General features: G+C 32.6%; 1 protein-coding gene across 1 annotated transcript in view; it reads left to right on the forward strand.

The window, feature by feature from the left end:
• DACH1 (dachshund family transcription factor 1) overlaps positions 1-27012 on the forward strand; it is a 371790-nt gene that overhangs the window by 246836 nt on the left and 97942 nt on the right. Inside the window, exons 4-7 of the mRNA XM_032208224.1 lie at positions 3360-3515; positions 4089-4261; positions 17549-17684; positions 19849-19983. Of these exons, the coding sequence (XP_032064115.1) occupies positions 3360-3515; positions 4089-4261; positions 17549-17684; positions 19849-19983 (600 nt within the window). The remainder of the gene's footprint in view (positions 1-3359; positions 3516-4088; positions 4262-17548; positions 17685-19848; positions 19984-27012) is intronic.

Raw genomic sequence — 27012 nt, forward strand, 5'->3', positions numbered from 1 at the left:
TCTGTCTGTGAATCATTTTCATTGTAAACAAATCTTGACCGATGATGCTGGACTACAAGTATGAAGGAATCTGTAACTGACTAGACACTACCCTCAATACTTTGCTTTCTGAGACTTATCTATTCCAATTCAGTATTAGTTTTGGTATCCCTCTAAAAGAATAGACATACAGTACTTTGGAAGCAGAAAGGAGTTCTGATTTTAAAAAAGATTTAATTTCTGGGCCACATAATCAGTGCCTAATTGGCAATCTATGACTGACTGTGCAAAATATTTTGACCAGGTTATGAAAGGTTACAGTAGAATTGACTCTATCTCCATATCAAACATCAGCATGTAACATGAAATTAATTGTAATGTAGATGGTTCTGTTAATAAATAGGAAAAATATCTTATTAAAGGGAGTTCACCGGCTCTATGAAATTGAAATGCAGAAAACTTCCATACTTATCATATTAACAAATATTCATAATACTTAATAATATATTCTACATATTGTATGTATTCATATATGCATGGTACATATGTATGTCATCATCTTTGGATGGGAAAGTTTTTTTTTTTAAAGTGTTTAAAAGATTTGTAAAATGGTTTCTTTGTTAAGAATACTATAACTGTACATGTAAATTCAAGAACGTTGCTCCAGGTGTGATATACATTTTACAAACTGAATATCCTTTTCTGTTTTATTTTTGTTGTTTGTTTTTTAAGAATAACAGAAATAAATGTCCATAAATAAATAAATAAATAAATATATATTTTTTTTCCAGTGGATGGTGAGGATTGGAGAGTTTGTAGCTACAAAAGCAAGACATATTGACACAGATTCATTTTACTTAAGCTATCTAAGTCTAATCCATTTGTAAACGCTTTCTCTGCATTTACTGTTAAGATTTAGGCAAGCCCAGAGGGCATTCATTCCATTTGTCTCTTATGTTCTTTCCTTCTTCGTCTCCTGTATGTGTAGGCATTACCTGGTTACTAGGCAGTACTGGTATTCATTTGAATTGCAGTATAGTCCCACTTGTGTTAAACTAGCCAACACACATGGCTTATGCTGGCTTCACAGTAGATGCAGCAGGACAGACATCTGCATCCAGCATGAAATAAGAGCAGCATGGACAAGTCGGATGTACTCTGATACATTATTTGCCAGAACAAAGTTCTTTCTTTGACCTTTATTTAACAGGTGCAAAGATTTAGGTTGGGCTTGTTCCTGCTCAGTACTTTTCAGATTTTTGGTGGCTGTTTTTCAATGAAGCCCTAAGTGCCATACAAAGAGCTTTATTATTTGTGTACATGTACCCAAAGATGGAATGAACAACTCTTTGGAACTACCTGTCTTCTTCTATTGAGTATATATCTGCATCAACACCCATATCTTGGCTTAAATTAAGTGAGGTGAACATATTTTCTGTTTAACTCTCATTTCTGGAGTCATATTTGGATGAATATTCAGAATAAATGAAATATAAATGTCACAGTGGCAATAAGCAGAAACTGTGCGAAAAGAAAATTAGATTTTTTTTTTTTCAGCTAAGATTTAGCTCCTTTAATTATATATGTGTTTGAAAGTTGTTTCATGTGTTTTTTAGAGTCCCTGAGTTCTCAAAATACAAGAAAACATGTTTGCTTATTAGAGATGATGATGAGATTCAAATCAGTTATTAACCAGCTCAGCTATATGTGCTGCATAAAGGTGGTGACAATTTCTGTAAAATAGTAGAAGTATCTAATATAGTTGATCCTTTTCGTTGTTTCATAAAATTGCTGTGTTTGAGTGTGGTAGAGTTAGGGCTGAATTTTTATTACCTTCTTCTGAGCAATTTATACTGGGATTGAGACAGTATTGAGCTAATGAGTTAGAATTTATATTGAGCCTTAGCTGTCTTCATGAAGTAACTAGGGAAAGAAAATCATGGCAATAATGGAGTATTTTTCATTATAAACTATGTTGTACAGCTTTTATAATCAGGTTTTTAATAGATGTAGAGAAATTAAATTGGAATTCTACCAACTTTTGTGCTTTTGTCATCCCATAAAATTGATGTTAAAAAATGTCAAGACCAATGTGCTTAATTTCTACTGAAGTAAGGAGGAGGTGGTATTAGTCCTGTTGCTTTCAAGGCCCTGTTGTTTATTAGGTAGTATGATGCAGAAAAACATTCAGAAATATGCACTTCATTGTAACCTTCAATGCTAAATATAAGCTGAGTATAGATTAAATAGACTTTGACTAATATTATCCTGAAGTCCTTATCAAGAAAAATTCACATGAAAACAGCAGAAACATTGTCAGGAAGGTGAAATTGCACTCCATATGAAAAAGGAAGAGGTCAGATATTGCTGATGTGTATATTAATGCTGCTGGGAATTCATAGGTATAGTGATTTATTGATATATTCAAACATTGTTTATTGATTTTATATGATAAATATACAAACATACAATAGTCTATGGATTTCTTCATATGTGTAGACACATATATACTCAATCTGAGCATTGCACATGAATATGTACAATAAATAATGTCTTAAGAAAGGATTTTCTATTTCTACTATACAAAGCCATACAGGTTAATAGTTTTTATTGTCCTTTAATTCTATTGTTCCATTTAGCTCTGTGTGTATTTTTTATCAGGGGCCCAGCAAAAATGCTCAACTACATGAACTATTGCTCATCTCAACCCTTTTTTTGTCCACACTTTTCCTTGCTGTTAGTCCATTCCACTAAAAAGAGACTGAAGGAATCAATTAATATTTCCTTACATTTTAATTAATAATGCAAAATAAAAATATAATATACAACAAGAAAAGGTCACCCAAGCATGTTCAATAAATGAATATTTTAGTTAATTCCTATAATGTTTGTTCATTCAAAAGTACAGGAAGAAATATGAATGTAGTTTAAATTTTAATTGGAATAATAGACAAAACTTTTTTTTTTAATGTAATAAACATATAAAACATGGTTTTATTTACTATGAATGTCAAAAGTATATGTAAAAACATTAATACATCAGACAATAAATTCGTGTGATTGAACACCACTATAATACTTTTAAGTCTGTTCTAACTCAAATTAATAAGTTATCCTTGCATATTTTTTTTCAGCAGATGAAAAAAAAAAACACACCACCACCACCAAAAATAAATAAATAAATAAACACACAACACCACTACCAACAACAACAGAAAAGAAAAATAAATTGCCCTTCTCCCAGCCCACATATTGAATAAATAAATAAATGAAAATTGCCACTTGCAAGGAAGGTTAAATTGCTGGCCTTCCTTGCAGATTCAGACATTAAAAATTTGGAGTTTTCCTTCATCCAAATAATATATATTCATTCCCAACAGGCAGCAGTGATGGTTCTTGGGATAAAGAAAAACTTCAGTCTCCCCCCACCCAGGGATCACAGTCCTCTGTTAACCACCCCAACTTGCCTGGACAGCATAATGTTCCAGTTAGCCATCCTCTCAACCCTCTTCAACAGAATCACCTTCTGCCAAATGGTACGGGTTGACATCTTTCAGCACTAACATCAGTAGTCTTCCAATTCCTGTCTTGATTTTGTGTTTACATAAATAGGCTATCAAAAAGTCAAAATTATGGGGGATATTGGAATACTTTCTTCAAAGTTCTAGCTGGGGAAGTGGAGTTGATAAAGAACAAATATGTATGCAATAAAATTGATACTTAAAGTAATTATTAACCAGTGTATAAGTGGCATGGTAATGCATTGCTAAGTCACTTTACAGCAGATATTATAAAAGATAATAAACAGCCTTTGCTCATCAATGACACTGTACAACATTACACTGATATGAACAAACTAAGATGTCTAATAGCCTCTACTTGTATCTAAAAACCCTCCATGGTTGCTAGTGATTTACATATGCACATCCCAGAAAAGAAAAGACGCATTGCTGCTTTGTCTTGATATGGGACCCATCTTGTCATCCATAAGTTGAGTATTGTCCATGAGGAGAAAACAGAAAAAAACCACAAAGTATTTATATTTATATAATATATATATAGAGAGAGAAAAGAAGTAATCCTATTTGCATTTATTTTTTCCCCACCAGGACTGGAACTTCCTTTTATGATGATGCCCCACCCATTAATTCCTGTGAGCCTACCTCCAGCATCTGTCACAATGGCTATGAGCCAGATGAATCACCTTAGTACCATTGCCAACATGGCAGCAGCAGCACAAGTGCAGAGTCCTCCATCCAGAGTTGAGACATCTGTTATTAAGGTAAGTATATTAAAAATAAAGTAAAATAAATCTAGCACAGCCAGAGCCATCATAAGTATTACAAAGATGGGTAGGTGTCAGATCTCACAAGGTAAGTCATAAAGTCAATATGTAGCTCTGAGAACAGTAGGCTACTGGTCACTAGTTCTACCTTCTCCTCTCCCATATCATAAGTATTAAAGTAATGCTCAAGCTGAAGCACTTTTCATACAGAATACACAGCTTTCTGGTTTCTCATATTTAATAGTCTGTAATCTAATGGCATGTTCCTCAAGATAAAGTAAGACATGATTTCATTGTTAAATTAAAACAAACAAAGATGGAGTCTGTCTGTTCTTCCAATTTGTAATTCTAAGCATTTGAACTGAAATGCTGCAAAGTATCTGAAGGCTGAAAGGCTTAATACTTTGTCTCTAAATTGCCAAATGCTGGAACAGAATGTAATAAAGTTACACAGAACAGACCCAATAATCTCCAGGCCATAATAATAGTACTATAGAGAACTCTCAATCTGAAAATATCTACCCATTTTAGGTTTTATTGCCTATAAGAGTAGCAGTCTAGCCCCTTCTCCATCCCAAATCAATTTGGTCAGAGATTTATTTAGCAGAGGCATGGAGTCTTCTGTTTTTTTTGACTGAGGATGATCTGTATTTATTTTAAAAGCTTTTTTTCTCTTACTACCAGATATTTATGATTTGATTTGACATTAATTCAGATATTTACATTTTGCATTTTTATCCTTCTTTAGTTCTAATACACAAGATACAAAAAGTATTGTGTGCTAGTTACTTTTGTGCTATTACATAACTTCCTTACATTAGAAAGCAAACAAACAAATGAACAAACAACAAAATAAATAAATGTTATTTGGTTACTTGATATTTTACAATTATATTGGAAATCTGTCATTTAACACAATCCCTTTGACAAGATCTGGGTAAATGTAAAATCTTTTGGACCTTCAAATCAGGAGCTACAAAAGTTTTGATGGAGGAGCATGTGCAAAACTACACTTGAAAATTATGAATTACTTTAGCAACAAAACTTTGTTTTCACTATTTTTCCTAGTATTTCCCTCTCTTTCATCATCTGTGAGCTATTTCATTTCATATATAAGAATTCAAAATTTGATCCTCACTAGTATTTTTAACTTTCTGTTCAAAACTTTGCCAAAAATTTGCATTTGGAATGCAACATAGCTCCCAGGTTATGAGAAAAAAAAAACAACAAACAACAAAACAAAAAACAAACAAACAAAAACACTTCTGTGGAAAGCAGGCTGTAGGAAGTGGGCCTGGTGTGTTCTTAGATCTAAACCAATTATGGGAAGATAATGACCCTGGAACTGAGATGTAACTCTAACTCATCTAATTTAAATCTGTCTAATAGGTTTAAAAATATTGGACTCTGAAAGAGAGACTTTGTCATTATGTAATTATGTATATTATTTTAACCATAGACAGCGCCATACCAGATTTTCCTTATCCCAGAGTTCTTTAACTTCTAAACAGGCTCACTCTTGTAGCTCATTTAGGTAGAAAGATAGTTTTGGTCTAACCTAGGTGAAGAACTTGAAAATACCCAGAAAATTTTGATTTTCAGTTTGAATTATTTTAGCAGCATTTTGTAACTTTTTTTCCCCCCTAAATCTTGATTGTTTAAGCATATGCTTGTATAAATAATCAGCACTATTTATCATCTCTTTGTCTTTTCTTATATACCTATGAAAATTCAACAGTTCTTTATTTATGCTACAAAAATCTTCATCATAGCAACCAACTTTTGTGCAGCTCCTCTCATAACATTTTGCACATTATTTAACAAAACAGGTTTGATGTTCCCATCTGGTTTGCACATAACAAGTAACTGGAAAGACGTGGATTTATAATTAAGTGTTTTTAAATGGCCAAATTAACTTATGTTCTTTTTTGAAGCGCATTCTCACTCAGAAGTGAAATACATTTTTTTTTTTTTTTTTAATGTTTATACATTTAAGTTCATGGTTTAGGGACATTTACATAGAACCTGATGGAGACACTATCTAAGCACTGCTGTATCTTCAGTCAAAATATGTAGCGTACTACCCACTATACATTTATATTAAAGGTAAATATATAAATAAAAGAGTGATAAACTGCCATACAAAACTCACATCTTGCTGCATATAATTATTTCAGTAATTCTTTAAGGCTCGGGAACTTATACATACTTTTCTACTCTTCAGCATCTTTGTGGTACACCATAACTCTAGATTCATGTCCTCTGCTTTTGCCTAGGAAAGATGAATATGGTCATGTGGATAGAGAGAACACAGCCTATTATGCTCATGTTTTTTAATACTAAACTGGATTGAAAACAAAACCTGATCAACATAAAAACTCAAGGTTATTGTTTGGGGGATTTTCTTCCCATCAGCATGGAAATAACATTGCTGGAAATTTACCTTTCCCTCACTAGAAATAATCAGAGGCTGTGAGTTTAGTGCCTGTTGAATTATACGCACTGAGAAGTTGAGAAGCAAACTTCAATCAGCATACTTTCGGAACCTTACACTAGCAATGAATAATAGCTTTTACTACAACTAAAATAAATATTTTAGAGAATAGATCTAAGTGAGAAGGTCAAATCTGCTTTTCCTTTATTTTTGTAGGAATGGATAAACAGTGAAGTTGCTCTCTTTTACAAGAATGTTTGTTATTAGAATAATATTTTCCTTATACTGCTATATTTTTAGGCTCTTTGGCTTTGTTTTCATTATCTTCTGGATCGATCTTTTAACCTTGGTTTACTTAAATACTTTTCCTCAATTACAATTTTACAGAAGCTGATTTAAAAGGACTGTGAATCACTCATCGTTAAGCTAATCTTTATAACCTGAAATGTCAGTGTAGATTTGAAATTAGAGTACTATATAAGTTTAAACTTTGAAGTTAGATAACCTATGAGAAATTTCTACTCTGAAAAGTAAATCCAGAGTTACCATATCTAATTAAGTAAATGGAAATGAAATTCAGTCTTAGAAAACAGGAGTCTTCAGCTTATAAATAACCTGGTTTACTGGATACTAGAACTGTGAACAGTGCCACAGTGGATGACTTGCTGACCTTTTTTTCCAATTCACTGAGTTCACAGTTAGTGTTGTTATCTTTAAACTCACAAAGCTTAAAATGCGTTTCTATTACTGGGTAATATTTAATTTCTTCATGATAAAAAGGTGGGATAAAGCTGAGATCATTTATAACCAAACATTTTATCCTGCTGTGTTCAGGAGATGAGACAAAGACTAAATTATAAGGGAAAACTTAGAAAGCAACACTTTTTTTTTTTTTTTTTTTTTTTTTTTTTTGGCAATGAACTCTGAGCTCTAAAATCTTCAGAATTATATTTCAGAATAGTTTTTTGCCCTTTCGAACATAAGACAAACATTAGATGTTGTTTTGTGACGGAATGTTTAGATATATGAGTTGGATGAATAAGAGGAGAGCAACAACAACCAGGGAAAGCAGACTGTGACAGCAATGAATAGCGGTGTGACAGCTGTGACCTGGGGATGCTTTAGATATGAGGTGGCTTTCATCACCTGTTTTCAAAGGCTCGGATTGTTAGCAGTTTCACTACATCATATATATATTTTTTTTTCAGTCAGTAGAAAGATATATGAAAATATTATGGACATGTCTTATATTAATAGCAACATGAAAAATTCTACTCTGATAGTTAGAACAGAGCAGAATTCCAGAATTAAAAATTGCACTTTGTCCATGGAATATTACTAATAGTTATGGGAAAAAATAAGAATACAGTGGGAAAAACAAAACAAAACAAAACAAGAAACACAAAACATACACACACACACACACAAAGTAAAGAATAACTTCATTTGAAAAAGTAACCATTGGCATAGTAGGTTTCCACTGTATCTTAAATACATGAAACTAAATTTTTCTAATTCTCTAAATATGTCACAGCACTGGTTGCCTTCTTGTCATCCAACAGCAGAAATTGACAATGAAATTAATAAACTAAGATAGTAGATGACAGTTGATTTTATAGGCTGATATGAATTTTTATTCTGATATGAAATTTTATTTTAACATTCTTCTACTTTTCCATCTTTCACTGAAAATACATGTGTATTACTATTAACATATTTGATGTTCCTATATATTTTTTTGCCTGTAATTGCTGCCAGAAAGTCCGAATAATAGACCAAGAGAAGAAATACTGAACTGCTATACAATGACATAGGAACAACATACATTTACAAATTTCAAGGGAGAATGGTGGTGAGGAAGTTCAGAGAGTGGACCTGAAAGGAAGATGACTGTAAGAAAAAAATGAACAGGTTCACTTCATTGAGGGTGTAGACAGCAGAGAAAGGGACTGTAGAAGTCTTCTATGACTACTGTGTAAATAGCCTTGAGTGTAGTGCAGAGTTTTAAACCTAAAATATATTGGCCACAGTATTTCAGTGTAGAAGAGTTTACTGATAACTTATTTTCCAGTTATGGAAATGGTGTTTTTTTTTTATTTTATTTTTATTTTATTTTTTTTATTTTTTAACGGTATTAGTTAAATTATCTCTTAAAATTGGCTGACACACCACCCCGTAGAGAAAAAGGCATAGGAAGTACCCTGAAAATACAATTAGACATCCCGGATAGAAAACCATTCCACTTCACTGTTGTTACTAATAAAGTCAATTTTCCTGTGCTATAAACTGAAGAAGACTGCCAGAATTGCCTTCTGATATCAGACTGAAAATATATACTGAATATACTGAAAAATCTTTAAAAGTGTCTCTCTGGATGCAATGAATAAAATAACATCCAAAGCCATAACATCCATTAAATAACATTCATTAAAGGACCATCCTCAAATTTCAAAAGACAATGTCAGGAAATGCTAGAATGCCCCTGCAACTTTAAAGTTATGACGTTGCATTTCGTAGTGTTATGGTAAAATTTTAAATTCACAATCACATATTATATTTTTCCACAGGACCCCTACCTCATTCAGTAAATGGTTAGTTGTTCAGAATTTGATTTTTTTTTTTTTAAATCAGTGTCTGTCTCATTTAACTCTTTTTTTTTTTTTTTTTTTTTTTTTTCTGAATCTGGTGTGGAATGCAGAAGTTTCCTATGGATACTTCTGTGCCTTACAGAAACATAACACGCAAAGAGTGGTGGATACATATTTGCAACATGACGTATACTATATTCATTTTACAGAAAATTATTGAGGCCAAAATAGTTATATGCCAAATTGCTAAAAATGAACTTTTTTGAATGCCCAATGAAAAAAGCCTGATTTTTCAGATAACTTATTATTTCTAGAGACATTTGCGTGTTGTTACTTTAAAGTAGTTTTCTTCAATTTGTGAATGAAGCTATTTTCATTTCTTCGTTATCTGATACATATGACATAGCAATTCTTTGTATAAAGAGAATTTTGATTTAATATATATAAAAAAAACGTAAATAGTGGTACATATTTACTAATAGTAAAGAAAATACTCTAAGTAGTCTAGAATAAATCTAAGAACACTTACTAGCTCCTGAAATATCTAGCTTTAGATGTTCAGACTGGAAAAACAATTAATATTTAATTTTCTTTTTGTTGTGACCACAAAGAATAGTACATCTTAAAATTGTACGTATGAACTTGTGCATAATAGAGAAAATCACCAAGCTAGTCAGAATCTTTCTTTCTTTAAGTTAACATAAATATGTATATGAACACTTCTAGTACTGTTAGTTTATTTAGTGTAAGAAGATCTTACAGATTGTTTTATTATGGACTTAGAGGATGGTTCCTGTGTACCTGGCATGTAACTGGGAATAATGTCTTTGTTGGTATAATATGGGATTCTATTACTGTTTAAACAGTATGCTTATGTGAAGTGATTTGTGTAAAGCAAATATCTGCAGATAAATGTCTCACATGATACAGAGAAGATAGTATATATTTTTTTCTGCTTGTCAATTTGCATATGTGTAACAGAGAACTATGTATGTGATGTAAAATTAATTTGATTTAAAATGACCATGAGGTACAATGGATGGGATTCATTTTGCTGTCTTCTAAGGCACAACTCATTGAACCTTTTTTAGATATCTACTTTATAGAGTGAAGTGAATTGTACCTTGAAGGATAAATGTATGGAAAAACAATAAGCCTAAGGTGAGAAGCTCAGATGTAGATATTTGTATTGTAGACAACTACATTTAGCTAAATGAATCTCATTCTTGGTGTTTGGCTGGATCTACAGTTTTGATTGACCTTGTGGAATGAATTCATACCACTGCTTCTTATTCTTAAATGTTTTAATTTTTCAAGTAAGACCTGATTTTCAGAGAAAGAGAGGGGGAAAAAATGAAGAAAAGTCTGTCCAACCTGCCAATAAGAAAGTGATAATTCAATTTGAAGAAGTTTTTTGCATGTCTATGCGTTTGCATGTTGCATACATAAATGCCTATGTGCATTGTATACCATAGAGGAATATATAGGAATACGTATATATACGTGTGTATATATATATATATATATATATATATATATACACACATATAGTCCAAATATGTATTTTCCAAGGCAAAAAAGAATTGAGTTTGAATTCAGTTGAAAGGATACATTCAAATAAGAAGTGGTTCCAAAATAGTTGTCAGGACATTTTAATGAGAACACACAGAATCCAGAAGCTCAGTGACACTTCCAGAAATGATCCTGCTTCGTCATTATTGCAATACCAGGTGCTGCTCTGGTTTCACTAGGACAGCTAGCCTTTCTCTCTCTCTCTCTTTTTAAATCTGTTGTGGCCTGTGAAACTCACCACCTGGCTATGCTTTATGTACAGACCATGATTTCAAGGGATTTGGTTGAAATAATAGTTAAACTGTTACTTGTTAGTCTGTTTTTCCTTCTAGCCAGTTAACTTCTGCTGATATTCCCAATGATCATGCAGTAAAGAGAGAAATAAAAATCAAACAAATCTATAGTCTTTTTGTCTATTAATCACTTTCTACATTTTGTGGTATCAGTTATCAGTAAGGTAGAAAAAAATGAAAAAATGCAGATGAAAAATATCAAAAATAGATAAAAAGGCAAATATTATAACAAAAACCTCAATAGTATAATTAATGACAATACAAAACATTTGAAGTTGTGAATTTTGATTGGGATTAGAAATGTGTGTAATAAAAGAATAGAAAAAAAAGACAACAAGACAACATTTGCATCAGTGAGATATCAGCAAGATCAGATAAGCTGATAGTGCTATTCAAAAACAGAAACAGAAAATAAAAATGTGTAGCATTCAGACAGCTTGAATGAACACCAATTTTATAGTAGTGACCGAGGAAGTTAAGAAATAATTATTAACATCTTGTACTTCTTCAGACTAAACATTAATTTGGAGTCTGATAGCACTATAGGCTAAAGCTCAAGGAAAGATAAAACTGTAAAAGCAAAACGTCCTGTTTACAAGGAATATAAAAAAGAGCTGAGAGATTCACTTCTTTCAGTCTTTCAACTAGTACAATATCAAATAAGTATGTCATTTCACAAGAAAGCCATTCCTGACATAGTTGTCAACTCAAGTTCAAAATGGGTCAAGTAGTTAACGAAAGAGTAAGAAGCTGTGCTTTGGTCATTTGGAAAGAGATGATTATAATTTTATCACAAAAACAAACAAACAAACAAAAAACTATTTTTAATTTTGAAAATTAACAGTGTATGGAACATTTTTTGTCATGTATCCTTCCCCCAGTAGGAAGTCACCCAAACTATTGAAAAGTATGACATTGGACATGATTTTGTCTTCTGCATGACTTAAAAAAGAAATGTCCTTAAAAGAGTTTGCTCAACACTGAAGAGCATCAAGAAAGGTGAATAGTATTAATAATGATGTATCTTTTCAGATAATCTCAGTTGTATGTCTAAAACTCAGTCTGTGCCTAAATTTAAAGGATGACTAAGCCCAAGAGATGAGTCTTATGGAGAAGCAGATTAGAACAAAAGAGAAAGACTAAAATTACCTGTAGGAGAGAAATATGCAGAAGATTTAAAAAAAAAAAAAAATAAAAATGGATGGCTATTGGAGGTAGTCACATTCAAATTTTATTAGAATGATTCTGGAATTTTGTCGCTAAGGAATGGGAATGGTGAAGAATAAAAGAACGTTTGTGGGAAGGCTGAAGTGGTGAAAACCTAGAAGGTATACTTCCTTGTCCATCATTTTAGGAGCAGATTAATTAATCCTATATGTATTACCTGAAATATATAATTTAGGATAGTGATAAAGGGACCAACAGTTGAACTCCATCAACTTTACCTGATGGTAGGTATTTGGGTAAGACTTCTGGTAAGGTTGCACTTTCCAAAGAATGAATTTTTTGCTGCTGGAGCAGAAAAAAAAGATTTAAATAGATTTATGTTGAATAACTACTTTTTAGTACCTGGTAAGAAGAAAAAAACGTATATAAGGAAGAAATGTGTATGGTGTTCTGGTTACCATATTGGTACCATTCTGGTTCTAATATTTTCAGATAACTCTTAATAAGAATTTACTTAGGAATGAGTCTTTGCGTCTATGCAAAAAGCTGTTTGAAAAATGTAGAGGGGTGTTGATAAGTACAGCAAGACATTTCTGTTTTACTTGGACAGACTGAGACAGTTGTGGGTTATGTTCTTGAAAAAGCAAACAAACAAAAACCCAAACAATAATAATAAAACAAACAAACAAAAATTAAATAATAATAATAATAATAAAAACAAACAAACAAACAACAACCACCTTTTCACAAGAACAAGAACTGTTATTTATAAAATGGACTTGATATTGAGGGTCTGTAACTTGTAATATCAGCGGGGTAAGTGGGGTAAGAACACAGCTGTCCCTGTAGTGAATGTTCCAAGTATGGTAGAAGAATTTTTGGAAGAGTTAAACATGAGATTCTTAAATACTTAGAATTCATTATTTGCAAATAATTGTAAAGAATATTGAAATAAATTTGGCTCTAAATCTCTGAATTTGTCCCTTATAAGTGCATTGCCCATTTGCTTATTATAGCCTCCACTTCTGATGCCTGAGTATTTTGAAATGTTGGCTCAACATATCTTAAATTGCAACATATGCACTACATTGTTCACACTACGTTTTCTCATGAGTAAGCAAGCAAAGAACGGAGAAAAAGTTGGTTAGCGGGGATTATATTTTCCAAGTGATAAATAATTCTGCATTTCTTGTTTTCTGGTAAATATTGAGTTTTAGGATCTATTCATCTTATCAGCCTATATGTAAAGAATGTTTTTGGCATCTTGCTGCCACCTGGATTTTTTGTAGGTTCTGCATGTCAATTTACTATGGACATCTCAAAATTCTTCTGTGTCTCAAATGGCACTGAATATCTGCATGTGAGCAGTTGAATTAAACCATAGGTATCTTGTTTTGGATGAGGCTACACTGGCTTTACTGTGTATATCTCAATTGACTGAGACACTTGCACCTTCATCCTGAATATGGTTGTCTCTGAAGTTTCATATCTATCTAATGTGTCAAAGCTGCATTTAGATACCAACAAACAGATTTGTCTATTTCAAACTGAACCCCTCATGGTTTTCTTCTTATAACTACATTTTTAGCAAAACATTTGAAATAAAGTCACTCAATTTCTTTTTGTTTGTTTGTTTGTTTGCTAGAAGACAACTACTGTAATGACATTACAAGCCAACAGCAGATTCTCTAGAAATATTTTTAATTAAGTTGAATTGAGTTTGTCCTAAGAATGAACAAGTTTTAGGAAAAATAATGGATAATGGACCATATCCTAGATGTTTTCTATTGCCAGGATTTTAACACCAAAAATAATTCTTTATTTTTTTCTTATTTATACAAAAGTGACATTTAGCAGATGTTACAAAAAAAAGTTCTGATCATCTGAATTACTTATCGAATACATTTTTGCACATTTCTTTTTCTGAGAAAATTTAAGTGAAGTAATTATAAATGTAAAGTTAATATTTTACCACAGACAGAATCCATCTTTTATACACAAAAATCTGTAGTAAGGAAGACAGTTTATATTGATATTCCAGCACCATTAGTTTATCACTGTGACTTTTTAGAGCTACAGAGGATTTCATTATATTATTAGCAGAATTTCCATTTATTATTGCAGCTAGTTTTGATAAAGACAAAAAATTGCTATGGACTATACTATTGATTGTTGAATTATGAAGCAAGGATATAAAAAATGAGTTAAGTTATTCAATTAATTCATTCCCCATTTCTGCAATCCTATTTCTTGTTAGGTTAAAGGGTATTCTAAAAATGAATTGATAAAGCCAATATATATATTTTTCTCATAGAGTTTTTCTGCTATGTCATATTATATATGAATAAAACTCATTATCTGTTTTGTTTGCATGATAATTATATTTTTCTGTCCTGTGCATTCTTTTTGGTCTCTCCATCTCATAATACATGCTGTAAAAGCGCACATAAATAAATAGGATAAACAAATTAAGCTGTTTAAATAAATTAATTTACTCTGCAGCTCTGTATTCAAATCTTACATGCTCACTGGATTTCATTTTAATGAAACCCTTCTAAGAACAATATATTGCATGCCAAACAATGAAATTATATATTAAATGAATGATTAGATATACTGTGTTTCAGTTTATACCAAATCTGTACACTGTGCATGCTTAAATCCGCTTAAATCTAAAGAAATAAATCTTCTACATTTGGAAAACATCTTAACTATAATCCTCCTCTTGAATTCCCAGTTCATGGACATATAAATACAATCAAAGTCATAATAAGCCTAGAGCTATGATGCAGTTAAACTATCCTCATCAATGTTTTTGACTTAAAAATCCTAGTCTATTAAAGTGGAATCCACTTGAATGTCTTGATACATTGCTCTGAAAGGTCTTCTTCCACTCCATCAATAAGCCCATTGAATCCCTTTGTAATCACAATCTCAAGTTTAGCAAATATTTATTATAAAGCTTACCTGGATCTATTGATTACTATTGATAGTTTTGTTGCTGTTTCATAGCATTCAATAATGCATTAAACAAAATAAATATTCATCTACCTGTTGTGCATGAAGAGCAATGACTGCTGCTAAAGTGTTTTCTCTTCAGAAAAATAAACAAACACCTTTAAGACATTCGCATCAGGAAGCTTTCATATATGTTATTAAACATATTGTGTATTATTTCATTATTGAAAGCTTTTAAGGAGTTGAGTGTATACAGCCTCTTAGTTAGTTTCATTAGAAACTAGAATTTCAATTGAAAGGAAGGAAGGAAGGAAGGAAGGAAGGAAGGAAGGAAGGAAGGAAGGAAGGAAGGAAGGAAGGAAGGAAGGAAGGAAGGAAGTTAGTTAGTTAGTTAGTTAGTTAGTTTAACATTTTCAGGCCCCTGACTAGATTTCCATTATAATAATTATTTATTTTTATCAGTATTTAACCAAAACAACCTAATTCACACCTATTTTAGCAATGACAGTCTTGGGAGCTATTAGCACTAAACAGGAAACTGCAGGGGAAGGCAGATAATTTTCTGTGAAGGACTATTCTGAACTCATCTCTCTTTATTCATTGTATCTTTCAAAGTTCTTTGTAAATATTGGATGTTTCTCCCTGCTACAGTTCTCATACAGCAGATCAAACAATCACAGTCTTCATGTTCTAACTTTCAGAATCAAGGGACATCTTGAGGCACATTTTAGCTCCTCCCAGCTATGCTTTCCTCTTGATAGAGAAACGTGGGTGGGCATTTTTCCCCCTCTTTGAAGTAGTTACAAAGCCAAAAATGAAAAACAATGTAAGAATAAGTGTGGTTCATTCCAGGTTTGTGCTTCATAGTTTTAGCAGACATTTGGACTTTAAGTTTAACAAGACAATATGACAAGCAAGTGCAAGTGCGAGATTCTGCACCTGGGAAAGGGCAGTCCTGGATATATGTACAGGGGGTGAGAGGGTAGATAGCAGCCCCATGGAGAGGGATCTGTGGGTTTTGGTTGATGGGAATTTGATTATGAGTCAACAGTGTGCCCTGGAAGCCAAAAGAGCCAACCATATCTTGGGGTGCATCAAGCACACCATTCCAAGGTCAAGGGAAGCATTTGTTTGACTTTACTCTGCGCTGGTGCAGTCTCACCTCAAGTACTGTGTGCAATTTTGGGTGCCACAATATAAGAAAAACATAAAACTATTAGAAAACCCCAAAGGAGGGCTACATAGATGGTGAAGGGTCTAGAGCACAAGACTTATGAGAAGTGGCCAACATCACTTGGTTTGTTTAGCCTAAAGAAGAGGAGTTTTTGTCTATGTGAACAATCCAAACAGAAATTAGGATACACACCTATGTTAGCCAATCATCTCAATAGCTTGTATGACAAACTACAGTATCACTGTCCTTGCTTCTAGGAGCTGAATTGTGTGTCACTGCTTCTAAGCACTGATTAAAATGATACAATACAGTCAGTAAGTAGATACTACTTGCTCCCATGTATTTAACACTTACAAATGGGTATGACTAAGAATGGAATTTATAGCTCAAACCCTGAAGTACACTGAACAATATTTGATTGCAAATATGTACAGAAATAAAATTAAGGCTACAAAGGTGGTGAAGGGGAAGACATATGAGGAGCGGCTATCATAACTTGGTTTGTTCAGCCTAGAGGAGGGGAGACTGAGGGGCCTACATGGCAGCCTACATCTTCCTCACAATGACAGCTGAGGGGGGAAGATGCTGATCTCTTCTCTCTGGCAACAGGACCTGAGGGAAAAAAGCCTTGTCAGGGGAGGTTCAGGCTGAATATTAGAAAAATATTCTTCATTGAGAGGGCACTGGAACAGGCTTCCCAGGGCAGTGGTCATAGCACTGAGCCTGCTGGAGTTCAAGATGCATTTGGACAACAGTTTCAGACATAGGGTCAACAGCATACTGATTTCAAGTGACTAAAAAAAATAAAAATAAAAAAATAAAACTTTATTTTTATAAGTAGTCAGGAAGGTGTCTTAAAATTCTGATCAGATGAGAGAAACTTTAATGCTGAATAGTAAAATCTATTCTAGATCTAGAGTCCTAAAATTGTTAAGTTTCCTTTGATAATACTCTGCAAATCCTGGACACCTCAACAGAGGCAAAAAAAAATTGGTTGTGACCTAGGAGGTAGATACAGTTTAGGGAAATTATGTTTGGAAGCCACAAAGCTTTAGTTTTAACATGCCTTTTTTTGAACTTATTTTTCATGGGGTATAGGAACGTGTTCCAGACAGTCCTTCTCCTGCTCCTTCTCTTGAAGAGGGTCGAAGACCTGGCAGCCACCCATCCTCTCATCGAAGCAGCAGTGTGTCCAGCTCTCCTGCACGGACTGAGAGCTCTTCAGACAGAATCCGTAGGTCACATTATTCTCCTTGTCACCACTTTAAATTTGATTAGGGACAGATGTTTTTTCTAACCTAAATACCCATGTCTTAAATAGATCTCATAGGTATCATGTTCAAAAGTTCATCTGCAATAGCTATCTCCCAACACAATATTCCCCAGTTTACAGTATCATAATACCTGATGCTACAATAACAGTTACTGATATAAACTGCCATCATGTTATATTAAACATAAAGATTCAAGCTATGAAATACAGAATTGCACACAGGAAGCAATTTTCTGGATTAATTTTTAGAACTGAACATGTAGTGTAAACCTTTTTTTAAAGAAATTGAGTTTTATTTAATTTGTTTACTCTAGTTTGATTTCTAAATCGAATCTGACTTCATAAGCAACATTTGACATCATAGAATTGCTTGGAAAAGAGAAGAATTAGTTTAAATCGATTAAAATATGTGTACTTTATAAACCCTTTAAATGTAAAAACTTGTAATGGTGAGACATATGATACAGAGTATTATCGCCTCATATCTTACAAGGGGCAGAGTGAAATTAAACCATGGTGTCTCAGAGTAATACTATTTTTATCAAGGCTCTGTGTAAATGATGTAAATTATGTGACAAAGACGCTGGGTTCCATAATCCAGACTGTTAATATCCATTATTTTTATATTATTAAGTTAATATCCATTATTTTATGGATATTAACTTAAATTTATATTGTACTTGTCCTTTTCTTTTATTATTGCTCCATTGCAGATTTTTATGCTTTTAAGGCATATTTCCACAGTGGAATTTGTCAGTAGGTGGAACTGGAGTATTTGCCATATAAACAGAAAGTTAAGAAATAACTATGAATTATGTAGTTGCGTTGGTTAGATGCAGATGTGTGATCTTTAGAGTGTTTCCATTCAGGCTCTCTGCAGACTCAGGAAGCTGGCTCTTCACTGACTTTCAGATGAAAGATCTGTCTTTACTATGTGATGAAAAATGATTTACCAAAAGGAAACAAATGAGGCCTGTCCATGACAAGCTGAGAATTCTGTTTTCTTATCACTTGGATGACTGAGAGTACAGATCAGACTGGCATCCCATATAATATGACCTATCTATTTCTCGAGGTTTTTGTAAAGTGCTAAAAAAACCCCAATGCACAACAAAAGATGGATTTTTATTTTTTTAATTGTCATCTATTTTTGCTTTATTAAATACCTTCTTCATTTTCCCTTAAATAAAAGAAGTAAAAGAGTAAATAAAACAGAAAGTTCCTTATTATTTTTGCTAAGGAATGTCACTTTTTTTTTTTTTTTTAGAGGTAGCTTTCTACTTTAGCTTTCTCTGCTTACCTACCAGCAGATAACAGTGGGAGCTCTATACTTTTTTTCTTCCAATGCGATGATCATAACAGAGTCCCTTAAATAATCATTTCAGTGGCTTACTTAAAAAACAACCCTTTCTCTCTTATCTGACCTGTTAATGTAACAAGCGATTCTTATGTGCATCTGCTTTTGTGGTGCCAACAAGATTAAGACAACTACTACAGAAATATGGGCTACATATGAAAAAATGGTCTGTTGAAGATGGTGTAAGCCTCTTGTAAATACAATTTTTAGGGATAAAACATTGGGATATAGGGGTGTCGTGGGTTCCACGCTGTGTTTGAATCATAAAGCTCTGTTTAAGAACAGTTGGAAAGAGTTTTTCTAGAAGTTTTATTGGCAAACTTGATGTTAGATAGTATATTTCTGAAAAACAATAATTTCTTAGCTGGAAGGTTACAATACTTAATTTAAGGAAGTGAGAGTGTGTATTTTGGAAAAGATAACATATAAAACAAAATAAAAATAACCAAAATAATGAATGTCTCACTTAGAACCTTCTATTCTTTTCCATATTGTTTCATTTTGCATTTAATTTCTTGTTAAATAAGAAAACGTTTACAAATATTCAATTGGGTCCAAAGTTACTGAACTCTTCTTTTGAAAATGAACTGTTTTTAGGAAGGCATAGCGAAACTCCCTCGTTGTGTGGCTACTGATAGCACTAATTAAGTAACTGCATGATTATTAGGATTCATGTATAATTAAAAGGAAGAATATATAAAATAAGTAAAAAATTGTATTGTTAAAATGATGGTTGATTTTGTTTCTGCCTGTTCTTGTGTCTAGCAGCTGTCCATCAGAATGGCCTATCTATGAACCAAATGCTGATGGGTTTGTCACCAAATGTCCTTCCTGGACCTAAGGAGGGTGATCTGGCTGGTCATGATGTGGGACATGAGTCAAAAAGAATACACATTGAGAAAGGTAATATGAATATGAGTACTTTATTGTTTCACTGTAAAATGCATTGTTTCAAAAGCTAAGTAATAATTGTGATTTCCTTTAATACTGTGATTATTGTTTCAAAAATTCAATTATAACAGGATTATAGATTCCCAGATTCTTCTACTTTGTGGTGCTTGACTTTAATGAACAATATTTATCTGAGGGAGGAATTTCATAAATATTACGAAGAAAGATGAGTGAAAAATGGTTTTATATTACCATTGTGTCTCTGGCCTTTCTACAACTCTGTTTAGGTATTAAGTTTCTGTCTTCATCCAGCTGACTTTAACAACCTACTTCCCAAAGGGACAGAGCACCGTGAAAATTAGTCCATGTGTGCAAAAAATAAAAAGGCTAATACCAAACCATTAAACTAGGGAATTACATAAAATGAGGCTGGTATACATTACATAATGGGATTTAAATTTAATTGAGTATATGACCAACACGTTTGATCTAGGTGAATAGTCCACGTGAAGTTATACTGATTTTGACACCATTTCATCTCTGTTGGTATTCAAAGTTCCTGTACAAGGTTGTTAGAGGGGTATTTGGAAGGGCAGTAGAATTTTGAAAGGTGTATTTCATGCATTATGTTCACTTAATATATAAAAATTTAAAACATTTTTATAGACAAGGAACATTTTGGTGGAACGGTGGTTAAAAATATGAAATATACTTTGAAAAGATATTTTGGGACTTAGAAAAAAAAAAAAAAGTGTTTATTTGAGCACAGCGAGAGAAAAATCAAAAGGTACACTAGCACTTGGGATAAATGTCTACAGCGACAAAGATTTCAAAATAAGACTTTTGTGCCATATCTTACATTTTATCAGCTATGATACTTTCTCTGCCTTGTGTTTGAACAGTGAGATATGAAAAAACTAAAATCTGGACACTTCTATTTTGGACAGGTGTCATTTTTAATAGGATTAACCCCCCAAACTAATGGAAACATTACTTTTTTATAAACCCTTTAGTTTGGTTCATTGCACACACAACCTTCTTAAGCTTATACTGTGCCCTCGCTCAGCCCCTACAAATTGTATCCCTGCTGTGAAATATGATGTGATCAAATAGGTTTGTTTTGAATTTCCATAAATGATTTTATTTCACCTTTGGAAGTTACTCACTTAAGTGTAATCAGACTGGTAAATCCTGCAAATAGAAATACATATTAAGAATTGCTATTATTTTTATATGTCATTCATTTTTTTTAAGCCTTTTTTTTTTTAATAGTATTCTAGATGTCCAATCTGTTTGCCAGTTCATTTTTTTTTTTTTTTTTTTTTTTTTCCCCAAGATCTGTTCTCAGTAAAACTGCAGAGAATTCATTTTGTCCTTAGGTCAAACCTTCGATATTCTGTCCCTGTCCCCCTCCCCCCTCCCTTTGTTCCAGCCTACTGAATTAATTGTAAATATTCATGGGCTATCTAGATTGATAGGGTATACTAAATTAAAAATTGTTTTCTGTCATGACTACATTTATAATGTCTTTCATACCAATTCTGTAACTTTAATATTGCACTAATCTGTATTAAAAGAAGTGATTTAGTTTATAGATATTTGTGGTGATAGTAATTATCTACTTCTGTCACTGCAAATCAGTCAGAATGCAATCACATCAAAAAAGGAAAACAAATATATTTAGGTGGTGGTACTCTTAAAGTTGAAGCCACATCACCCTCATCGTCTGATTCAAAAGAAAAAGAAATGGGGGTGGGGGTGGAGAACAGGTGTTCTGAGTAAGTACCATGAGACCTTAAACATCACTGTGTTTTCTTCTAAATATTTGTTGGCACAAATGTATCAGCTGCAGGTATAAAAGGGCCTTTAATTGAACCTGTGAGAACTTGAGAAATCCTTCCTAGTAGAAAGGTCCTGTGTTTTCTTGTCCCCTCTTCCATCAAAGAAATGAGAAGACCAAAAATCTCTGAAGTATTCTGAACTCAGGGAATATTTATTTGTTTTCAACAGAGAAGTTAAAGTGAGAAAAAAGTTATAAAAGAGACATCTGATCAACATATGAGAATTTATGTTGAGTCAGAGGGGCTAATCAACTTTCTCACCAGATCCAGGAATTGTGTAAGTTTTCACAGATCATATGTAATTCTATTAAAAAATTCAGCCAGATTTATTGTCAGTAGCAAAAATGAGTTTATTTTTTTTTTCAACTTCTATTGCAACTAGTTTATCGTTATCCTACCAAGAACCTAGTTAGGTTCTATGGATCTGATTTACTGCCTAATAAACTGGAAAATTTGCAATGGGCTCTGGGTCAGTATTTGTTGCAGAAAAACAGGAAGAGTTTCTGTTCTCAAAGATGACATGTAAACTGTGGGTGCTGGGAACATATTCCATCCTCTGACTCCAGTTATGCAACTTGGCCATGTCCAGCTTCATGCTGGGGCAAGACCCAGCAAGACACATCTAAAGTTTCACCCATTCTTTGGGTTCCATGAGAAAAAAAAAGAAATAGACTTGTTGAGAGTTATGTTGTGTTTCAGCCAGGTTACCAGTCTAAACTATGGGGGACAGCTGGAGACACTGCAGAGCACTTCCACCTCACAATTAATATAGAATTCAAGATGTTATAACGTTAAAAATATATATCCAAAATAGTCAATTACCCTAGACTTCCAGTAGTTTTTTTGTTGTTTGTTTTGTTTTGATTATTAGAACATAACAGATTTTCAAAATTTACTGTAAGCAGGCTGTAGAACTGCAAATGATCCTGGGAAGAAGGAGGAAAGTTCAAGTGTGTGATGTTAGTTCAAGTACTTGATGGCCATTATCAAAACCAAGTATCTAATTTTGTAACCTACGATTATAGGTTATTCAGTGATGCATATTTGTTTTTACTAGGTATGATCTTGCACAAAAAAGGACTTACATGAAGCATAAGCAGTGTATCAGAAAAGATCCATTCAATTCATTACTTTAAAATTAAGAGACTGAGTCTTTTCAGGTACAGTAAAAGTTTCAATGACCCTAAGAGTTTGCTCTAGATAAATCCCTCAATTTCTGCTGATATATAGTATTATTTAGTTCTTAGGTAGATTTAGTTGCTACTACAAAGACTACAAAAGTTAACCACCTACCCCTGACCTCCTTAAGGTTAGAGGTGTGATTCCTAATTCCTTATAGATAGAAAAGAGAATTGAAGAGAATTGACACATTTCCTGGAGAGTACCCTTAATCACTGTGCATTATGTTGGAAAAAGAAGTATAATTTAACATCATAGCTTTACCTTTATGACCCCAGGCTCTGGTCTTAGGGAATCTGCAAGGTGGAATTCATAGCTCAGTCCACTACCCAGAGTCTATATGCTATCTCCAGGTAGCTGCACAATACTTTGTATTGACTTAGACAGAATACAGTTCTATTTCTTAACTTCATTAGGTCCCACTTTGTAGTAGCTGGCTTGGATACTGTTAAGTGATGTTGTAGGAACTGGCAGATTATATCACCCCCTAACAAGTACGTGTCTAGCAGTAAGCTCCAGCTCATGTCAGCCCAAGATTTCTTTCTGGGGGACAAACACCTAAAAGTTACTTGCTTTAACACCAAATTTAGATGCCTAAGTCTTTTATTGAATTTGGCCCTAGGGCATCAGATTAGAATTTTCTGTCTGCATCAATTTATATTTTTTTAGATTGACACCAACAGCAAATGAAGCCTGAATGTCATGCTTACATTTTAAATTGAATAAGTTAGTTGAGGTGTTATGGGAAGGACACTCTGTTGAAAATGTTCATGGAGTTTTCTATAACAAAATATAAAATATTCACCAAGTTCACAAAAGAAGCTAAATTATTTCTTTCAAAAAAGCTTTTTAACTTTGATATAAATGGAAATGTCTTAGGCAATTTTCAGATAATCAACAATAACTGCTTCTTGACTATTATGATAGCAGCAATTAAGGTATAACTCTATCAAATCCACATATTAAAAAGTCCCAGTATTTCTTTCTATTTTTATGTCCCTCTCTACAGAGATATGAACAGTCTTAGTCCTCTGGCTACTATCTTATAAAATAAAATATTCAAATTCCAAAATATCCTTAGTGTGAAATAGAAAATACTTTAAATATTGCATTTTAATTTAAGAATTGTATTTTACTGTTAGCAGTCAAGCATCAAAAAAGGAACTAATAATAATGTCATCCTACATATAGATATTCAGTCTGTATTTCCGGAAGTAAACTTATATATATATATAGTAATATGCATCATACCATGATAAATATAGAAACACACATGACAATATTTTTAGAAGTATGAAAAACTCAGGAACTTGTAACATCATCTAATATTCTCTTCTACCTGACCTGTCCTCAGGCAAAATCAGCAAGCACACACTCCAGAACTTTGCATAAAATATGTTTCTGCTCAGTGTTATGATTTTAGCTAGTTCTCTAAAAAAGTCCCATTTCAAAGGCAGTTGTCAGCAGTTGACCTAAAAGGGAATTTTCATTCACAGCTCTGCTGCCCAGTTACTGCTTGTGTAAACATACTTTATTTGTTTGTTTTTATTTTTGTACACATTCACACACAGAGAGATATTTATAAAATGTATATACATTTTTTTTTTCAAAACAGTTTTTATACATTATCTATTTTTCTGAATATTGCATTTTTAATGGAGATAGAAGGGTTTTAACAGACCTTGATGGGTATCTATCTACAAATATATTTTTAATTGACATGTTTCAGTTCTTCAGTCTCTACTTCTTAACATATTGAGTTTAGGCTGTATATCATCTAGCACATTGTGAAATCAATCTTGATTTGAGCTTTCAATATTTCTCAGACCCTAAACACAGTACATATAGTCAAATTTGTAACATGAGAGATAATACAGAGATCCATAAAATAAAAGGTTAGAGTAAGCCAGTATCACTGAAATAATCTTTAGACACTTTAGGTTGTTAGTATGTCTCTACCTTCAGCCCAAGAGGCTCAAGAATGCTTAAAGTACATTAGAAGTTATTATGGTTAATGGACGACAAAGGTGAAAAATTAAATTGCAATTTGTTTTCTTAATGGGTTGTTATTTACTAAGAAGCCAGATTTTTTTTTTTCTTTTTATCTTATTTTTTTTTTTTCCCACAGAAATCTCAGAAACCTTTCACATTACTGAATAAAATAGTTTGGGTTTGTAGGAAGGAGTATAAAGGTGGTACAAAATTCTGAAAATTCTTTTTAGTGATGTAGCAAATAAGAGTATTTCACAAAGAGACTTTCACTGAGCCATCCTCCAAACAAGAAGTTCTTCTGCAGGTCTGTTTGCAAGACCTTTATTCTGCTAGTGTAGTAGTAGTTTTGACACAATGTATGAGAGATTTGTTGAAAGGTTTTCACTTGACTGATAAATGCACATCTACTCCAAAACATCCCAGGCAAACTGAACTCATTGCAGTTTTGCATCCCAATTACATGTGTATACCAGTTAATCTGTGGTTATGTGACTCAAGTTCATTCTGGACATATCAGACTCTACAAATATACTCAAGTTTGTCACGTGTGCACAAAAAAAAACCACAATTTATTCCAAATTATTAAAAGAAACTGTATATGTAATTCCTTTGTGCTTTGTGCCCCACAAAGTTTCCCAAAAGTATTTCCCTCCCTATTTTTTGTGTCTTTTCTTTCTTTTCAATAGTAACTATTTGCCTGTGTTATAATACATGGTCTTTATAACCTTTGATGGTCTTTTATTACATATAAAGTACAGGGAAGTTAAAAGCCCCTTTGAAAACATGTATGTATTCATTTTGATTTCTTTTTAAAAATGAATTGTTAAACAGAAGATGTAGTGGTAATTGATAAGATCTTAGAAAGGATTTTTTTTTTTCTCATGCTGCCACATTAATTTTTAAATCATTAGTTCCCTTTGTGTTTGCTGCTAGGAAAGATATATTATAGGAAATTAAGTCAATGAATTTATAGGTGTTCACTCTATGTGTGCATATATGCCACAGTATTGAATTTGACCAGACAAATATGATTCTTTTTCTCCAAAGTAGCTATTTTTAGTTTTACATTTTACTATACAAAGCAATGCATTTGCAAAAGAAAAAAAAATACATGATGTGTCTAGATGCTCAAGAAATTAATTCTAAAGAAATTACTAAACACACAATTATTTTGTGAATTTAAAGATATAGAATCATATATATATCCTTCCTAAAAATGTGCATAAGTACACTTTAATAAGTACATTTCAATTTTAATGGAAAAAAAAAATAAAACAAACAAACAAAACACAAAACAAAACACATTTATCTCCTAGGCCTTAGTTGTGTCACTTTATATGTGTGGTTACTGTTACAGAAAAGACAGCTTACAGCAAAATTTAAAGAATGTCTTCCACTTGAGACTACTTACAGAAACTAAGTGCTAATAACGTTCTCTGCAATTAGTTTTCTTTAAGTTTTTCCTAAATTGTTCAAATGCAAAGTCACTTGTCACAAAGACACTTCCAAAAAATCACTTGTGAAAAGCCTGAAGATCTGTAGCCTAGACATAGACAGTATTTCCTTGAAAATAGTATGAGTAATTTTAATACAATTGATGTTTTTTCTTTTTTTATCAATTTCATGTTATTTCCTTTTTAAAAAAAAAAAAATATCTCCACATTGTTGTTGTTTATTATTAGTATCATATTTTTGTTCTAAGTAGTAACATGATTATTACATATTCTGCTAACATTGCATGTAATGTATAACTACAATAAATTCTCAAAGATACTTTTTTCACTGAGTACAGAAGGTTTGGGATTTTCCTGATCTGGACCAATACTGTCATAGTTCAGAGAAAAACAGTTTTGATTTGTTCCTTCCTTTGAACTTTCTTTTGCTGAAAAAGCTTCTGCACTTTGAAGATGTATCTAGTATCTTGTTGATTGGCATTGTTTTTTTCTTTATGCTATTTAGAAAGCTACTTTGCAAAACTAATCACTGATTTTCTGCCTCTGAACAGGTTTGTCTTTGTGTTTGAAAAGGT

The sequence above is a fragment of the Aythya fuligula genome, chromosome 1 (genome assembly GCF_009819795.1).
Source record: "Aythya fuligula isolate bAytFul2 chromosome 1, bAytFul2.pri, whole genome shotgun sequence".
Classification (NCBI taxonomy): Eukaryota; Metazoa; Chordata; class Aves; order Anseriformes; family Anatidae; genus Aythya; species Aythya fuligula.